This window comes from Erpetoichthys calabaricus, chromosome 3 (genome assembly GCF_900747795.2).
Source record: "Erpetoichthys calabaricus chromosome 3, fErpCal1.3, whole genome shotgun sequence".
In the NCBI taxonomy this organism is placed as follows: Eukaryota; Metazoa; Chordata; class Cladistia; order Polypteriformes; family Polypteridae; genus Erpetoichthys; species Erpetoichthys calabaricus.
Genome location: NC_041396.2, coordinates 53,438,222 through 53,458,420, shown reverse-complemented (window position 1 = coordinate 53,458,420; position 20,199 = coordinate 53,438,222). Strand labels below are relative to the sequence as shown.

General features: G+C 38.9%; 1 protein-coding gene across 5 annotated transcripts; it reads right to left on the bottom strand.

Moving 5' to 3' along the window:
• Positions 1-1,013: 1,013 nt before the first annotated feature.
• tp53i3 (tumor protein p53 inducible protein 3) lies at positions 1,014-17,721 on the bottom strand. 5 transcript variants are annotated; one of them, XM_051925606.1, is made up of 6 exons: positions 17,343-17,721; positions 15,297-15,440; positions 9,233-9,488; positions 7,584-7,796; positions 2,486-2,682; positions 1,014-1,369 (listed from the first exon to the last, which is right to left on the bottom strand). In XM_051925606.1, exons 2-6 carry the CDS (start codon positions 15,432-15,434, stop codon positions 1,181-1,183), a joined length of 993 nt encoding a protein of 330 aa, XP_051781566.1. In that variant the 5' UTR covers positions 15,435-15,440; positions 17,343-17,721; the 3' UTR covers positions 1,014-1,180. The 5 variants fall into 5 exon arrangements, with proteins under 5 accessions (XP_051781566.1, XP_028652653.1, XP_028652654.1 ...); XM_028796820.2 differs by having other exon boundaries at positions 17,515-17,721; XM_028796821.2 differs by having other exon boundaries at positions 17,566-17,721.
• Positions 17,722-20,199: the final 2,478 nt, after the last annotated feature.

Sequence of the window (20,199 nt, the reverse complement as noted above, 5' to 3'; positions counted from 1 at the left end):
TCCTTGTTTTTCTACTTCTATTTGTGTGCCTTTGCATTTTTGTAACTATTGTCTTTTTTAGTTTACTATTAAACTTTTTGTCTTTTCTTGGATTCATTTATTCAAATGTAAAGTATTTATTTAAGGTCTTTTCAAGGATTTTTTTTTACTGTTCCTTCTTCCTTTTGGTGATTTTTTAAACATCTAATGCCCATTTTGCGCTTGGGCCTTTCTATTTTTTTGGTGTTGGTTACACATGGAGTCATAACAAAACAGCTTTGCCCCTAAAGAAACAAAACCATAAATCTAATTCAAATAATTTGCACATACTACACACATTTCTTTTTAATAGATTTTTAATAAATTTAATGATAGTGCCAATGTATTTAAATTAACTTGCGCTAGTGGTTTTTCAATGTCAGAACAGTCTAGTTGTTTCAGGCAGGTTTTGGACAGTCAGAACAAATTGTGATCCAGATGAATCAGAGGATCTTCAAGAGCATTTGACCAGTGATGAGGCCCAATTATAATTTGGTTAAGAAGAAACTTGATTTTTTTTTCTAGATAAACCAAACAAAGTAATAAAAAGGAAAACAATGTCTACATCTGCACTCAAGTAGAATCTTCCTGTCTTCACTGATGTAAATATGGGGCCTTCAGTTCTGGTTTTCATTGCTGTTGAATTCAAGTCACTGGTTCCTGCAGCTCCAATCGCGTCTTTACTGCTACACAGTTTGAACCACCAGTTCCAGTCCTCCCACCACTGCCAGAGTTGCCAGTCTTCATCACTGCCTGAGAGGAGTCACCTTTCCTGTCATCCCAGCTAGGAAGTAGTACAACCATTCAAAGGCCTGTGACCTCAGGAGAAGTCACTCCAGTACTGTTGCCAGACATTGCGCCTGCAGGTGCTGCTTTTGTGCCTTTGGGTTGAGAGGAGGCTTCTGTCAATCGATCACCTTTAAACTCAGCCTCTGGTTTCATGAAGGACAAATTTACACTCAAAGGCATTTTTAAGTAATTTTTCCATAACTGAATGAAATAACAGTGTAGCTTTGAAAATTAACTCACATTTACAGGCTTACTAAAATTTTAGTTTTAGTTTTTAAAATTAGTTAATTAAAATATTGTTTAGTTTACTTAAGTAAAACACGATGCACAGAAAATGTAGTATTTCTTCCTAATGTAAATATCTCATACAGCACTAATCTTCACTGTCTAGATTAATGATTATTTTGCCTAAGTTTTTGTTGCCCTCCATGTGCTTATGGGCACTCACAATCTCGTCCATCTTGTAGATGCTGTCAATCACCGGATGTAGAGGTGTCCGTGAATCAGAAGAAAAATATGGCAGGACATTTTCATCAAATGTTTTGACAAGCTTGGATTTATACTGAAGCAAAACAACAATTTTTAATCAAAACACAAAATATTAACATACAATTACATCATAGTTAACAAAACATATTACATATAATTAAAGCACATATACAGACAATGCTCAAAATTACAAATGAGCTCCATTCCTGCCAACGTTAGTAACAAGATTTTTGTATGCAAGTTAACAGAAATATCTGCAAACATGCATAATGCTTTATTATTTTACAGGAAAATGTTTGAAGTTCATTAATCAGAGGACTATGAAGCTGCATTATTGTACTCCAAATCATAAAACACAAATAATTTAAACTATAATGAACTACATATATGTACAGTATGTTGACTTTATCCTTAAACATCCAACAGTTTTTGAAAATGACACAGTACCTTATAGATTCATCACATGAACAGTCATCATTAACAGATAACTGATCCCTCAACAAAGACATGCTGTCATTTCTGAGGGATCACTCAGACTGTTACCTCCCCCTCCCATCAGTATACCCTCTAAGAATATCTGGACGCTGGTAATTGTAAGTAGTAGGTTCTGTCATTTCTCTGCTAAACAGACAGCTGCCCCTCTAGCTGCCAGTTATATTCGCTGACATGTACTGTCTTAACCAGTGGATCACTAGGAGTGTAACCTCCTCCTCCTCCCAGCAGCTATAATCCTTGAAACGGCAAAGGTGAGAATGGCCAGCTACCAATCAAACTGCTTACTAGTTACTGAGCTTACAGCGTACACTGCCAGCTACTTTCCACAACATACATACGCAAAACCACAATATGACTGAAAATGAGTACAAGGACTGCTGTGCAGTAGTATTTGTCACTACTAGTGATGGCTGCTACATATTTACCCTTGTCAAAACTAGTTTTCCTCCAAGTATATAATGGAAATCAACAGATGGGAATTAACTGAATTCAGTTCAAATGATTTTTTATGTGCTTGTTCTTATTTATGGAATTTCCATAAACTTAGACCAGCCTGTACTTAAATCATAGTAGTAACAATATAAGTATTTATAGTAAAATAACAAAATGTAATAACTTATGTAATAACAGTGTAATAATTCCAGTACAATGTAAAAATCCATTCATTAACGTGGTTATTTTCTACTATACATACCTCTGGGCTACGTGATCTTAGCAGACTAGTAAGAAGCTGTCCTCTTTTGAAAAGCAGTTGTCTCAGGATATCTCCATGCACTTCCACTCCTCCCATAGTGCCATATAAAACCCATCGACCATCCATACTCAGACATTTCACATTCTGCTCCCACATAGATGCACCAACACAGTCCAGTATTATATCTGCACCATGACCTGTAGGAATTTGTGTGCAACAGATATAACAGTGGTACTAGTATTGTAACCTTCGCTCTCTGCTTTAGTCAAGGAGAAAACATACTTTCAAACACAGCTTAAATACAAAATGGCTTTAAGTTTACCAATGTAAACTGCATTACTGCATAATGCACTTATTGTACAATACTTTGAGACTTTAAAGCCAACTGTCTCACCTGCTCTTCTAGTCACTCTCTCTGTCCAGCTCCACTCCAACCTCTGCACCTGTCTCTCTGCAGTTGAACCCCCAACAATTATATACCTTCACGTTATTTTAATTGGAAGAGCAGAGTTGGAGCAAGACAGATAACTAAGAAGTTGCCCAGTTTGCTGTGTGTTTGAATAAAAGCTCCAATACTTAATAAAGCCCCAATAATGTTCCTCATTGCGTACGGACAAAATCAGAAATGTGCGTATGCACAAAAAAAATCCAGATGCATAAATCTGTGCGTACACCAACTTCCACATTCTTCCACTACATAAATCCCGGTCAGCCTGAAAGGTAACGCACATGCTTGCCACCCCACCTCGACACTTTAATCACTTAGTTTATTTTGTCATTAAAGTAGATCATAAACTTCACCTTAAAATCGTTTAATTTACCATTTTCTCAAATCCCATCGTAACTAAAGTAGCACGTTAAATACTGTGTTCTTCTATGTACTCTATGTGTGTGAATCACTACGTGCTTCTTAAACAGGCTTTCTCTTACGCCGACAGGACACAGAATACATTACATTCATGACATCACAGCTCACTGAACAATTTAAATACTAAGATGTATACTTGATATCATTTCCATGATGATAGGAATTAAAGCATGTATTAAACCTGGGGACACAGTGGCGCAGTGGTAGTGATGAGCTGGAACCCCATCCAGAGATTGTTCCTGCCTCCCGGAGTTGCTTGCTGTGCCGTGCACAACCCTCAATAGAATAATTTAATGCAGCAGTACAGTCTCTTTCAAACATATTAACCTTCAATTCCTGTCCTTCCTTTTCTTTCTCCAAGTAACCAATCGCCACATAATCAGCTCTATAATAAATGTCAAGCCATCTGTAAGCTTAGAATGCCGATTCTTCAAAACTTTTAAGGAACCTTGAAATATCTTCGTAGTACATGTTTAATTATTCCATCCATCTATCCATACAGGGTCACGCGCCAGTCCCAGCCAACATACACAACGAGGCAGGAACAATCCCTGAACGGTGCGCCAGCTCATCACTCCCGCATCGACACCATGCCCTCAAGTGTTTAATTAATAACAATATACATTATTTAAATGTAGTTAAACATTTATCTGTATAATGTAACATACATACTTTACTGCATTACATCTTAAAAATGATATCAATATCTCCAAGAAGATAAGAGCTTGGAAATCTAAATCGACTTAGAAGCCAGTCATCACCATATGTAAATACACGCTTTCTTCTATTGAATTGAATTCCCTTATTGTTATTGTACAGTACAATGAGATTCAATATGCAAATCCTCCATAAACTGATTTTACTATAAAATGCTAAAATAACAGTAATAATAATAATATGCTAAAAAACAATGAAAAAATATACAATATGAAAGCATAAATACAATATACATGTACATATAGTGCAGATAGTGAAATAGTTCATAAAGTGCCTCAGGTTGTGCAATATTACAACTGTAGTGCAAGTTTACAGTGAGGTAATTGTACTTATAAGTACGAACAGTTCTACGAGGAGCACTTTATGGAATGATCTCAGTGTGTTTAGAGCTCTTGGAATGAAACTGTTTCTGAACCGCGAGGTCCAACAGGAAAGGCTCTGAAGCATTTGCCAAATGGGAGAAGTTCTAACAGACTGTGTGCATGGCTGAGGCAGCGTGTGCTAAAAGCTCTATCCTGAAAATTCTGTTTCCAATCAGCTGCTGTAGAGCTGTGATTCCACACTCAGATAGACTGGGTTAAAATACTCTGAATGGTACACTGAGAGTAACAACATTAAAGTGGCTATGGTATTTGGAATAGTTTGGCCATTCCGCGGACCATTATATTGTTAAAGGTTGATTACAATCAGATGTCTTAAACTAATACATGACATGTGTTTAATTTCAGTATATTTGATAAAGCTGTGTCAGGGATGTGAATCTAAAAAAGAAAGAGAAACTACAAAAGAAGAGTAGCACTGCTTTGACACTGGGTGCTGCCAGTTTGCAAAACCGAGCCGAAAACTTACATACGCAATGGATTGAGCTGGCGTGAGAATGTGCGTAGCATCACGCCAAGTTTAGTTTTTATACATCGCGATGTGAGCATTTTTGTGCGTACGCACCATTTATACATGAGGCCCCAGGTCTCCAGCCTGTTTTTAGTGTAAGTCGGGAGCCTAAACATGAGCCTACAGTATTAGGTCGACTCCTTTATCAAAGGCGACAATTGGTTACATTTCCTTTGACTTTCTCATGTCTGTAGTGGGATTTGAATTCAAGAACCTACAGCCTCAAGGCTTCAAGTCCAAAGTCTTGACCACTACACCACACTGCCCACTAGTATGACATATGTAATGCAATATACAAAATGCAGTCCATGCATAATGTGGTCAGCAGTGGAAGCCTGTACTAGGTTTTTAGTGTCATCCTTGTGAATTTTTTTTTCCTTTTCACACTTTAATTGTCCTGGTTAAACCTAATAGTAAAATAGTTCAGCACCTTCATTTATTTTTGATTTATCAATTCAGTGTTCCATTTTCAAATTTGACTCTTTGATCTCAGGATTCTGAGGAACTGAACAAAAACACAGATCAACTCCTGTACCAAATCTGTGAAATTAGTATTCTATTTAAAAATTACTCGATTTGAACTATAAAACGCTCGGGAAGGCCACTGTACTGTGTCTGGCACACTGCTTCAGTCTGCCAATTCTTCCACTTTATTCCCACATCCCAAGGTTAGGCTGACTGATGATTCTACATCGACTAGTTATGTGTGCTCTGTGATAGACCTGGTCCCGGATGAGTTACCATCTTGCACTCAAAATAATGAGCTGTAACAGCAGCAAAGGCAGTGGTTGTCATCCATCCTAAGGAAAGACACATTTTCTTGTTTTGTTTTTGACAGTCTGTCACAATTATGTTGATTTATATATTGAAATATTCTTTTAGATTTTTGTTGACAAATGCCTTTGGAGAAAAATAGTAAAAAGGGGCAAAAAAGATGCAGGAAGCTCCCTTCATGTCTATCTTCCCAAACGAAAAAAACATTTAACAATGACTTTGCTGTATGTGTATCACCACAAAGCACTAAACAATGACTGTATGGTTCAGTGATTTTTTGGAGACACAGGGTTTTTTTCTTTTAAATGCAAGACTCCCTATAGCATTCTGCCTGCATGCAGTACCATAAAGAGTAGTCAGACTGGTCACTGCATCAGGAAAGTGGTAGTCTAGTCTCATTACAAAAGTGACCAAGTATATCTTCCCATATATAATTAACCAAGTGCTTACTGGCTTTTCAAAATTCGTCCTCAATCAACTTCAGCTATTCTGTTCAAGGATAACAGCTCCCTAGCCTCTGAGATATGCAGCCCAATAAGAGAATGTCCGGAAAATTGAATGAATTATAATAATCAGAATAGCCTCTGATCAAATTACTGGCTACAGTGAAACCTACAAAAATCAGGATGGGGGTGTTAATAAAACTTCTTCTAGAAATTTATAAATCAATTGGAGGAAACACATCACATATAGGGAATCCATTCCCAGGCTCCCAAGTACCGGGAGCCTGGGATTCCTGGACATTTTTCATTCCCGCATTCCCGGGAATACGGGAACGGCCAAGCTTGCATATATAGCGTGTAAAAGTGTAAAAATCGATCAAGAAATAACAGAGTTATAGTTGAAAATAATTAAGGTGGTGCCATTGCTGCAGCTTGCACTTCCATCAGACAACAGCTTTGAACAGCAACTTAAAATTGCAATGCGTCAGTCGGTTGCATCCGCATTATCTGTGCCAAGAAACTTGCCATCACAGAATGATGACAAGAAACTGGATGCATCAGTAAAAGCTGAAATGGCGGTGTTTCAGAGAAACGGCAAGCGCGGGTGTTGTTTAGAACAAGTTCAGTATCTGATGATTGTGCCGCCTACTTCAGTGGAGGCAGAGCGTGCTTTCTCAGCGGCTGGCGTACTTCTGCACGAAGGTGCGCTCTTGCCCGGACAATCGCACGCTGGACACGTTAATAATAATAATAATAGTAATTCATTACATTTATATAGCACTTTTCTTAGTACTCAAAGCGCTATCCACACAGGGAGCAACCGGGAAGCGAACCCATAATCTTCCACAGTCTCCTTACTGCAAAGCAGCAGCACTACCACTGCACCACCTGTGAAGACGTTGTGCTTGCTACGCTCTTATTACCGCAACTAAAGATACATGTACTTCTATGACAGCATGAACTGCTTGTAGATAAGGTTAATCTTTTATTTGTGTCAACATATTGCAGTAGTTTTATTAAAAATAAGTGTCAGTCGTTCTAAAACCGTTCACATGTGAGATGCCTGTGCACTGTGCCATCCACGGGAGCCCGGGATTCCCGGGAATGAAATGCAGGATTCCCAAATTGCCGGGAATGGATAAACCCATCCGGGAATAGATTCCCTAGTCACATACTACTGTAATCGACAGGTATCGTATTTTTGAGAAACCATCAATTTACCTATCCATTTTCTAACCCTTCGGTCCAGTTCTGGGTCATGGGTAAGCCATTGTTTATCCCAACAGCACAAGGGGCAAGAAGGGAACCAACACTAGATAGAGCACTAACTGCCAATAGTATTTTCAATTTTCCTATTAGATTAAAGCATGCTTTTCTTAAATGATACCTGTAGGCACAAGCTCACCTTTTGTGAATGTCAACAAGCAGCTAGAGAAATCTTCCTCTTTATAATTAAACCCGGCTGCAGCTCCCAACTCCATTGACTTCTTCAGTTTGTCAGCACTTCCTGCTGTTACAACTGGAACAGCTCCTGCCAGCCGGCACAGCTGTATGGCAGCAGTGCCAACACCACTACCTCCAGCATGGATTAGTACTGTCTCGCCGTTTTTCACTTCAGCTGAAAACAGAAGGGCACTGAATTAAACTTTTGGCTAGTTTTAGAGTTTACTAATTGTACTTACGTGTGTTACATTTAATTATTAAAAACAAATGTCCACTGGCAAATCAGAATTTATCAAAGAAATGAACACACAATTCTCATGTAAGACCTCAAAAAGTCAAATGCTGAAATCCTTAGCAATGACAAGAAGAAAGAATCTGTGAAAGGTTTTTAGTATACCCTGGATGTCATAACATTTAAAAAGAAAATGATACTATTACCATATCTACATTTAAAAACACATCTGACAACTGGGATGCAAAGTCTTTACTGAATTAACTCTCCAAATTCTTACTAAGTTTACCAGCACACACAACAGCCCAGTAGAAAACATAATGTCCATCCATTCACTTTCTTTACCTGCTTATTCAGGGCAGTGTCATGGGGAACCTGGAACCTATCCCAACAAGCATCGGGCACAAATCAGGAACAATCCCGGGACAGGGTGCCAGTCCATTCCGGAGTGAAGACACATACTGTACTTGGGCCACACTAATCCACCTAAAACGCGTATCTCTGGACTGTGGGAGGAAACCAGAGCACCCAGAAAAAACTCACATACACACAGGGGGTACATGCAACTTCCACGCTGGCACATGAATCACACTCTCCTTGTCGTGAGGCAGTAGCTCTACCGCTGCATAAAAATACTGCCCTGAAAGTGTTGACTCATCCACAAAATAACTGATACTTTGTGTAATAGTGCAGATACATTACAGTTTTCACTCACAATTCATTGCTCCTCTCAGATATACTGTCCCACCCATATGATTAATGGACTACCACTTGGATCATCATTTGTAGCAGACTCTTTTCCTTCCCTGAGCTCCTGGTAGTCTTTGGTCACTGCTCACCCATGACCTTCACTGATTCTGCTGCTAATTAACTAGAAATTTGATGTTGGCTGAAATGTGAACATTTTTCACATCCCAGTTCACTAAGCACACTTCTCCTTCCAATTTTCTGATTTGTCTTTTGAGGTTATGGTTAGAATGCTTCCTTTACAGCCTTAGTCCTGGGTCTAAACTCAGGCCAGTCATTGTTCCCATCTTGTTTATGTGGGTATTTCTCTAGATACTCCAGTTTTCCACCCACATTCCAGAGACATCAAAGTTAACTGGCATCTCTAAATTGGCCCAGTGGGCAAAGTGTGTCCTAGGATAGTTTAAAACCCTTTAGGAGGTTGCTTCTTGCTTTATAGCCAAGGTAGCCACAGCTCTAAAGAGAATAAAATATGTGTGGAAATGCAAAAGGGATTCAGTATTTCATTTATTGCCTACATCAATTGTAGAATATAATGTTTAGGCATGTTTTCAATATTATTCAGTATCTTCATTAACTGTGAATGCCTAAACAGTGTCTTTTCTTTGTTAAGATTAGGAGTAATATCTTACCTACAAAATGTAAAAGCTGGTATGCGGTGAGCCAGGCCTCAGGAATGGCAGCAGCCTGAATGAATGTCATCTGATTGGGAATGGCCATCAACTGGTCTTCTGGAACAGTCACATACTCTGCATTCCCTCCACCTGACAGCAGGGCCATGACCCTGTCCCCTACAGACCAGTCTGCTCCTTCACTCACTACAACACCAGCTGCCTCAAGGCCGAGTATCTCACTGGCACCAGGAGGGGGCAAATAGAATCCTCTTCTCTGCAGAATAGAAGGTATTTAAAGAGAAGAATAAATGGCATTGGATTTGAAAATCATGACACAAGAAAACAGACATGTCCATGTGTGAAAAAACTTGACCACTGGACGTGTAAGATTCAGTTTCCTCTAACTGAGATGTTTGGCAATCATACAGGCACAGTGTGACTCTATCTTCTGCAGATCATCATCGTTCTCTTCCTTTCCATAAACTTTTATTAATTAGGAGGCCACATACAGTATGAAAAGGCATCGTTTTTCATTGAGCTATTTTTTTCTCTTCAGCTGCTAAACTGCTTGAGGAGAATTCAACACTCATTGTAATGACTCACTTGGTGACAACGTGTAAAGTGTAAATTAAATCGGGTGAGTGAGATCATCGTTAGCTCTGTAATTTCTAATCACTTAAATTGCATGCATAACAGTTTGTTTCTGTTGGTCACAAACATAAAGGCATCTGCTAAATAAAAATTATAATGACGGGTCAAAGTACAGTGAAATTCCTATTTGCATGTACCAAGTGCCATGTCACCATGATTAGTATAACTGCCTTACCTCAAAACATCCATCTTCCATACCTGAAACATCTCAGAACACATTTGTCATAACCTAGCAGTAACAAAGACTGCAATGAGGATAAAAGAGTCAAGAAAGTTGTTAATGGTAATAATAATATCTATTAATGTTTTGCAGTGAAAATTCTCATGGTGGGTAGAAGATGCATGATCAGAGCCTCACAAATGCCCTAGCAGTGATCAGAAAGACAACATGGTTAACCAATTCTATAAGCAAACATTTTTTTTTCATTTGGCATTAATGTACCTTTAATTTCAGACTAATTCCTACAAGCTACGTTAATCACCGTACACTCAGGTGAGCTGCACTATACTCTCTTCAACGTTTATGTTGAAGGCACAATGTGTGGTCAGCTAATTTACTAAAATGATGCTACCTATTGCTGAAGGTTGTTCATTTTTGACTGTCTAATGGCAGTTCAAAAACTAGATCATGTGTACATGCTAACAAGTGTGTCATGAAATGTTTGGTTTCTTATCAGTATAATTCTTGCTGCATGAGTCATGATAAAAAATATCAGTGAAATAATTCAATGTATAAATGTCACACAGCAGGCATACACCTTGCAATTTTCTCATGTGTTACGACATAAGGAATTTGGATACCTACTCACACTTAATGACTTTCTTGTTCTTATGGCCGATTAGGGAACAGGCATACACTCTATGATTTTACGAGCTTATAAAATATTACAGGTGTTTAGGAAAATCTCATATAACATTACGATGTGAGATCTTTGGTCGAGCCTCATGGTATGCATGCAGTTTGATGTTGTAAAAAATGTGATAGTCTACTGTAAAAACTTATATACAGCAAAGTAACTATAGATAATTTCAATATCAGTAATCACTTGATCAGTCTGTATCTTATGAATGGCAGACCACCTTACTTATATTAATCTGCTGAAAGTGCAAAAATGCAGCCCTTCCAGAAATTTGTCACTTTGGGGGAAATCTTTCTCAATATTTCTATTTTAAAGATCAAATCAAAATATTTTAGAAGAAATATCATACAGTGGGATATATCTCTTGCCATAACACACACAACCCATCTGTCCTCCTTCTCGTGTGTCCGCAAACATTTCAAAGCCAACTCATATGATTCATTTTCCAACTGGATAATGGCAATGCAAACTCCTCACAGGCAGATCCCATTTTGGGAGTAAAACCTAAAACCCTAAAGCAGCCACTTTAACACTGAGCCGCCGAAAAAAAAAGCTGCTCAAAAATCTTAATTGTGGCATCACTTGGTGCTAGACCCCAGCCATAGAGGAAATTCACTGTTTTCTGCACACTTATATTTGACCCCTGTTGGATACAGGAGGCCTCAGTTAAGAACAAAAAACTAAAGCAGCTGGCAGCATCAATAAAAGATGTAGTCAACTGTGAGACACTAAAGGCTATGTTACATTAGACGGCTTTTCCAGTGATTGTCAGTCGTAGCCTTCATTTACACAATCTGAGCCGGTAGGATGCTGTCAGTGGCGAGCTCCAGTGAAGCTGACTATCAGATGTGACTTGCCTAACGACTGAGACCAACTAGTCTGCGACTAGTTATGATAAAATCAATCAGGTTTGACTCTGCTTTTAGTCAGAGGGACGGGTTGTATGTGCAGAGAGCCAATGCAGAGAATGTGGCAACGAGGAATAAAGACGACACATTTTGAGCCTCACAAATAAAAGAAAAACTCATCTGTCTGATGTCTTTTTTCTCTTTTTCATTCTGTTTTACCACATAAAACAAAAGAGCCAAGACTGGGGCTGAATGCACAAAAACTATTAACCCTTCACACAACGCTCTGTCATGCAGCATGGGGCTATGGACCTCACAAAAAGAACAGAAGCTCATCTGTTTGATGTCTCATATTTTACATACCACAACAGAAGGCACAATAGATATAAATGGCAGAGATTGCTGCTGAACTCGCTGCAGCTGTGAGCACTTCATACACCACCAGCTCTGTCAGGCAGCACGCTACTGGCTGTCAGAAAAAGGGGCGAGCTGGGATTGGCACTCAGTCGGTAAATGTAAAATGGGCTGCACTTTTCCAGTCATGTAATTTGACGCAAGATCAGCGAATCCATTCTGCAAATCTGACAAACCCCATGGTAAAAAGTCATGTAATGTGACATCGGCGTAACAGTCACATTCAAACACAGGACAGTCAAGAGTACTGATGAGCTGATGAGAACAGTGCCATGATCTTTTGTGAACTAAATTTATATTGATTCAATCCGAATAATTTTTCCAATTTTGGTTCTATAGAAAACCATTTTATTTACTTAAATTTGCTGTTATCCCTTTTGTTGATGACATCACTGTGCTCAATGCACTTTGCATCTCCAGATGCTTCCCCACAGGTGCCTTAGTGCATATGTCAAATGGAATCATGTCGACGCCATTTTATTTAGGAGCTACAGGCTGCTGTAAACTTCTTTATGTAAAAAAAAAAAAAAACGAACACTTCTCAAAATAAAGAAGTATTACAGTGAATTTTTGGTTATTTTCTGTAATTACACTACACTTCCTAGATTTGGATTTCTAGGTGCCCAGTGTAGTGTTGCATGGTATACAAGTACTGAAAAGGTACAGAAAAGACCAATTTTTAGAACTGCACAGTACCAGCATTTCAGTACTGGTGGTAAATGGTAGTTTTCAAACACCTCGCACTCTTTGTTTGTTTGCGTAACTGGAGATCCAAGGGGGGAATGTCTTCAAACGTACTGTACACATTTACACAAAACACCACAGAGTCCAAAGAGCGGAGCTCCTGTAATTAATTTGCGGGGTGTGGTGCTGCAAGGAGGCACAAGTGTTTGTGGGCTGGGAGAATGAAGCAGCTGTGAGACAGGGGGAGATGCATCTGTTATTTGCTTTGGAACCATCTTGGTGCAGATACTGATGTTGGTATTGATACCGAAGCCAAAATTTTAATGCGGACACTAACCCAATATGAATGTTTGCCTAACTGATCGACTCTTGGCTCACCTAATGACATGAATTGAGTATCTTGTGGTCAAACTGTTGATGCTCATAAAATGAAATATCATTCTATAATTCATGAAAGGTTTTAGTCTGGGTCATTATAGTTAAATATGTGTAAAGCCAAGCAGAAAGTAAGCAAAATGGGCAAAACTACTGAACAAAGCCATAGCAATAATTTGAATAGATAAAAAAAAAACAACCACACGCAATCAGAAACTATGAAAAAACAAACTTTAATCTAAGCTTCAAAGCCTCAACTGCTGAACAACATGTAGACACCATAAGCCCGCTTCAGTATTGGTAGTTAATCCAAAAGGCCTCAGGTGACTGTACTGTAATTGCAGTTGCCAAGCAACAGCAAAGACATGGTGTGGTTAATGGTGAGGTGTCAGGTGTGTGTGGGGGGAGTAAACACAATAAAAATGAATGCTACTGTCTACCAATTGCATAAAATATATCATAAAAGTTAGGGGTGTCTAACTCCAATTCCTGGACTTTATGCAGGTTTTTCTTCTTGCCACTTTCTTCATCAGTGACCAGCTTCTGCTGTTAATTGATTTATTTTCCTTCATTTTAATTGCCTTGTTTTTAAAACTCTGTCCTCTGAATTAATTATGTTTTCCTTTTTTAAATTGGTTTTATTAAAAGCACGTAACATTACATACAATCAAGTCAAACTGAATGAGACTAAATTCAATTCAACCCCCACCCAAGAGAAAGAGGTGAAGGCCAACAGTCAGAGTAGCTGTAGTAGAAAAGAAGGAAGAGAATCATTTTCCCCAATATAATTTCTCATTCTAAAATGTTATTGATTAGGTCCTGCCAAGATTTTAAAATGTTTTGTACAGATCCTCTAAGTGAGAATTTGATTTTTTTCCAATTTCAAATAGTGCATATATGTTATATATAAATTTAATTATATAATTTAATTATACTGCGGTGGGTTGGCACCCTGCCTGGGATTGGTTCCTGCCTTGTGCCCTGTGTTGGCTGGGATTGGCTCCAGCAGACCCCCGTGACCCTGTGTTCGGATTCAGCGGGTTGGATAATGGATGGATGGATGAATTTAATTATATAATATAAATTATAATTATAATATTATATAATTATATAATATAAATTACTACATAAATAGTATATATATAATATACATCAGTTATCCAATGAGTTAAAAAGAGTTGGGCTAGGATTCTTCCAGTTGAGCAAGACAAGTCTGCGTGCCAATGGTGAAATTAAGGCAATTACAGTTTGTTTGTCCTTCTGCACCTTAAGCCCATCTGGAGTACACCAAACACAGCTGTTAGTGGATTAGGAGGGATTGTGACACCAAGGCTGTCTGATAGGCATTTAAAGATTTTGGTCCAGAATGATGTTAATTTGGTGCAGGCCCAAAACATGTCAACCAGTGAGGCTAGAGCTCAACAGAAATGTTTGCAGGTTGGTTCCTGCCCTGAAAACTTTTCAGAGAATTTCAAACGTAATAGATGTGCTTGATAAAAGATTTTAAGTTGAGTAATTGTATGCTTTGCACATGTGGAGCTAGAGTGTATTCTGTGTGTGGCTGCCTTCCACTCTTTTTCTAAAATGTTGAGTAAGAGATTCTTTTCCCACAGTACTCTGGCATCTTTTAAAGGAAGGGACTTTAAAATGTTTTTACATATTATACAAATGCCAGTCTTCAAGACTGATCAATGTTTCTTCTGTTTTCTTTAAGTGGCGGCCAAACAAAAATGAGACGTGAAATGGGCCAACAGATGACCAGCTAAGTTGGGGCCTTAAACTTCAACCAGTTTCTTAATCAGAAGCCAATTCTTATTGTCAATTTAAGCCATTATTTAATTCTATGGCTTGTTGCTGCTCTCACTCTGCCACAGCCGATATTTGTAAAATTCTTTATTTTATTTATTTATTTTTTTAAAGAGTACCATGAAAGTGTTTTGTGGACCTGAGCTTTCTTTATTTTCAGATATTGTATAATGGGCACGGGTTTAAATTTGGTTACTAATTAAGGAGAAAGGAAACAGTAGAGGGGTCTGAATCTTAAATAGTACATCAGTTAAAATTAAGGCAAAATAGTTCATTAGCAGCAAATACTGCCCACTAATAACAAAAAGGGTTAGAATCAGAACCTGTAGCCCCAGTTACCCTCCAGGACCAGAGTTGCACACCCCTGCGCTGGTGTTTAGTGAAAGATCAATACAGTTTCATTTTCTCTTACAGCGCCACCGGATTACGTGTTTAACACATTACCTGCAGGAGGTCTGCTCTGTTCAGGGCACTCGCGTGCACTTTAATAAGAACTTCACCTTCGCTTGGCTCAGGCCTGGCGACTTCCTTGATGTAAAGATTTTCAGCTTCACCTGGCGAGTCAAAATGCACTGCCAACATCTTGCCCTGCATTAGACACAAATTCCAAATAAGAAATATTTTTTCAAAACTGCATCACTTGTCATCTACTTATTTGTATTTAATTTCATGTTAGCTGTTAGTTAATCACGTGACAGTACCCACATGTAAGCTAACTTGTTTAGTTTGACTGCTTGTTTCCAATGGCGTCTCATTAGGTCAAATATTAAAATATGTTTTTGTTTCACAGGTAAATTCTCTTGATTTTTGGTTCTTTCAAAATATTTTAAGCTGCTGTCTTTATGATTATCATAAGTACTATCCGAGCAGGACCTGATTATTTTTGACCCTTTATGCCTCTACTTGACTGTTGACATGCTAGAATCTTGCAACACAAAGAGACGGGGCAAATATCGAATTCAGCCGTCAGGCAATGTTGTGTAATGGTTAAGGCTTTGGACTTCAACCCCTGATGTTGTGGGTTCAGATGCCATTATAGACAGTGTGTGACCATAAGAAAGTCACTTCACTTGCCTGGGCTCCAACTGGAAAAACTACAAGAAAAGTAACCAATTCTTTCTCAAATACTATGTTACCTTGGATAAAAGTGCCAACCAAATAAGTAAATGTAATGTAAATGACTATAATCAGTCATGAAGAAACAACTGGATCAGTTTTATAAAATCAAAAATGACTAATTATACAAAGTGGGCAAACTGGTTAGCTCTGCTGTCTCACAATGTAGATTACTGGGTTCAAATCTACATGGTTTAGTGTTCATACAGTATGGACACTGCCCATTCTCAGGTGTCTGTGGGTTTTCCTCCACTTTTCACACTGGTCCAGTGTGAAGGGTAAGTGACCCACGTGATGGACTCATCAGGATTCATCTCTAATTGTGGCAGATGCTGCCAGGACAGACTCTGGTTCCAGTGACCCTGAAATGTATTAAACCACTTTAGGACTGCTGTTATCATTACTATTTTTCATCTGGTAATCGCTCATTGTACCCACAAATCCAATTGGATATTTATCAGGAAGATCTCCATTGGAGATGCCAGGATTAGCTCTTCTAATTTGTACTCACTGCAGGAGGCTGGATTTTTTGGAATATTTGAACTAAAAAAAACTTTAGTTATAATTTGAATAAAATAACCCATGGTATGCTGGAACAAAGGTAGTAACTGCTGCCTCACAATAAGGAGACTGGGGATGACATCCCAGGTCCTCACTGGGTGGGCATCCTCCCACAGTACAAAGACATGGAGTTTAGGTGGACAGGACATGTGATGGACTGGCGCCCTGGCCATGGCCTGTTCCTGCCTGGTGCCATGTGCTTATTACTGGGCTTGGCTCTGTGAGGATATGCATGTACTGCGTTTATAAAAATGTATATATATTATATATAGGGTGGTCAGATCTAACTATGCAACTTTTAATGCAATGCAATAATTGCATAATTAGATCTGGACCCCCCGCTGTGTATATTATATATATATATATATTTGTATGAAGTGCTTACTTGGATCTTTTCAAATGCATTTTATATAGACAGGAAGCACGTTACATTATTAAAATTATGTTGACTGTGGTTTTTCTTTAATTTACTTTTCTCGCTTGTTTTCGAGGCAGACGAGTAACAACACCACACCACAGAAATTAATGTCATTTACACCCTCAGGTATTCGTCCTAATGTCCTGATTTAAAACCAGTAACCCAGTGTGTAACTTAACCAAAACACGCGCCACGTATACTCTGGTTTTATTAAAGAATTTAGTGAAAGCCAGAGATGGATGTAAGCTGCAGAAAGTCGTGGCACAAATAGCCGGTACCATGACGGACGTTAAACCCCGAATTCTCAAGACAGCCTCAACATAATCAACAAACAAGAAAATAAATGAACAATATCGTTTCTCGCTTCTAAAAGTAACCGAAAACAAGTTCCCTACTTGCAATGGCAGAAGTGCCTCTTCTTCGATTATGAGATCTCAGCTGCAGACAAACGGAGGAAAAGAAGCGAAACGTTCCGCTCTCGTTGTCACGACGAGAATTCTTATTTCACCGTCCGACTGCGCCTTATGGTAAAAATGAAAAGTCCTCTCCAGAAGTTAAAATACCAACCAGAGTGTAGCTGAGCTTGGCTTTGCTCGGCTCGACTTCCCGCTGACCTGCCTCGTTATTACAGATGTATCATTTACTGTTAATGTGGCATAAATAATCGTATTTTAGGAAAATATTCATCGTGTAACGGCACTAGAAAAATAAACTGCACGCGTTAAACTTTGCCTTTCGTTCCCGAGCGGAGCAGCACACGTGACACTGACACCTCACCGGGCGCCTCTTCCCATAAAGGGCGGTGCTCCATTCCGAACACGCCCACGACACGCCCTCCCCGTCGTCTCTCCTCCAAGCCGCCTTGTCTGTTGTTTGCTTTCGCGCTGCTCGCCTACATTTGGGATGTTCTAAAAATATTGCAGAAATTCTAGCCTTTCTATAACTCACTTGAGGAAAATTAACTGATAACGATATAACATAGTTAAATTCACCTGAGATATCTCAGGGGCGTGTGGATTCGTTGCCAGTCCCGTCTCAATATCAGGCACAATGCAGCACCTAGACGTCAGATAATCAAAGGTCTGCCACCAATCTATCGCACTCATATGACTTTGGGGTCAGGCAGAAGGAGTGACACGGCAGAACATTAAAACTGCACGTAGAGAACGAGCCTTTGGAGAACAGGAGTCCTAGACGCAGATTCTGTGAGGCAGCTGTGCTATAGGTTGGCGCAGTGGTAGTGCTGCTGCTTTGCAGTAAGAAGATTGTGGGTTCGGTTCCCGGTTCCTCTCTGTGTGGATAGCGCTTTGAGTACTGAGAAAAGCGCTATATAAATGTAATGAATTATTATTATTAAATGCAACTGAGAAACTGCGATATATACATACTGGACTGAAAAGATCACTGAAAATATAAATGTATTAAAATGTTATTTTAAAGTACCAAAAATGTGCTTCCGTTCTGTTTTTTTGAAGGTTTGCAGCATCTGTTTTCCTGAAAATGGAGCACAGATGTGGTGGTGCTTGCATTTGTCATATAGATAACAATATTTTCAAAAAGGGAGTATATAGAGTGGATTTACACCCCTTCACTTTTTTCTCATTGTGTTATGATGCAGCCTTATTTTAAAATCATTTAAATTCATTTTTCTCCACATCAAGCAACACTCAATACCCAAGAATGATAAAGTAAAAACAGGAATTTAGACATTTTGACAAGCTTATTGAAAGATAAAAAACCTGAACTACTTCAGCAAATAAACAGGTAAATAGCTTGACTTAAAAGGTCCTTTGGCTACACAGCGACTGTGCCCGAGTATCCACAGTCACCTGTGCTCCATCTTATAGAGCGTCTGTTGCGAGACTCCACTCCTGTCTGTCCCACCCCAGCTCTCCTCGACCATGCCAAATCAAAGCGTCCCATTGCTCACATTGGCTCAGAAGGAGCAGCTCCTTTTTGCTCCTCACCTCTTTGAGTGAACCCATGCCAGCATGGACACTACTTGGGACCCACACACCAAGACTGGGGAATTTTTGTAAATGAGAGCACCTGAGGTGAGAGCTCTCTTTGTCACCCTCTGTAGTAATAAAATTGACATATCTAACATTGAATTTTAGTATTATTAATATTAATCAACAGTTGAAAGCTATTGTTTCAGACATAGCTACCAGTGCTTTGTAAGCTTCATCATTCCTTTAAAAATAAATGAAGGAACAAAGAGAATGAAATCGGAAGCAGAACTGTGCCAAAGGTTTTCAAAACATCATGACCTTAAAACATAAAAGACACTCAACCTTCACAACTGACTTTGAGTTATCTTCCTAATTTTTTTGAGTGGCAAACAAAATCAAAAAGAAAGTGCAAGGCCTGACCAGGGGCAGACAGGCCATTAGGGCATTTGGGCAATGCCCAGTGGGCCGCGGACTCTGGGCTGGTCATGGGCCAGCTGTTTCATGAAATAAATTTTATGTACTGGTTACTGTTTGACATTAAAATTAATTTTCTAAACTATTAAACATTATCTTTCCGGTACTGCGATTTATATCTATATACTGTATATAAAATTCTTTTCGCATTTGAAACGGAAATTACGTATGACCACAGAGGAACAGGAAAAACATTCCTAATAAACCAGATTCTTGTCGGGAGAGCGAATGGTGACATAGCTCTGGCTGTAGCATCTTGGGGAATCGCTTCTACATTATTAGATGGAGGCCGTACAGCACATTCGGCATTGCAATTACCATTAAACCTCGCTCACGACGAAAATCCAATTTGCAACATACGCAAGGGCTCTGGAAAAGCAAAAGTCTTGCAACATTCAAAGATAATAGTTTGGGATGAGTGCACCATGGCACATAAAAGAGCTCATGAAGCCTTGAACCGAACAATGCAAGATCTCAGAGATCCTACCAAAATAATGGGAGGCACTGATGTTTTACTCGCAGGAGATTTTCGTCAAACATTACCAGTTATTCCACGAGGGACACCAGCAGATGAACTCAAAGCGTGTTTAAAATCCATGCTTCTCCCACGGTCAGCTATATGTCACGTGTTCTCGGGTAGGTACACCAAATAATTTATACATTTATGCACATAATATGCAAATAAAAAATGTAGTATACCCGAAAGCACTGCAGTAGTACTCAATGTATCTTTACTTCTTAAATGTTAATGTATTACTGTTTAATAATTTATACGCTTCTTATATGTTGTTCAAATTCTTTTATCAAAATACCAGTAACGGCGCAC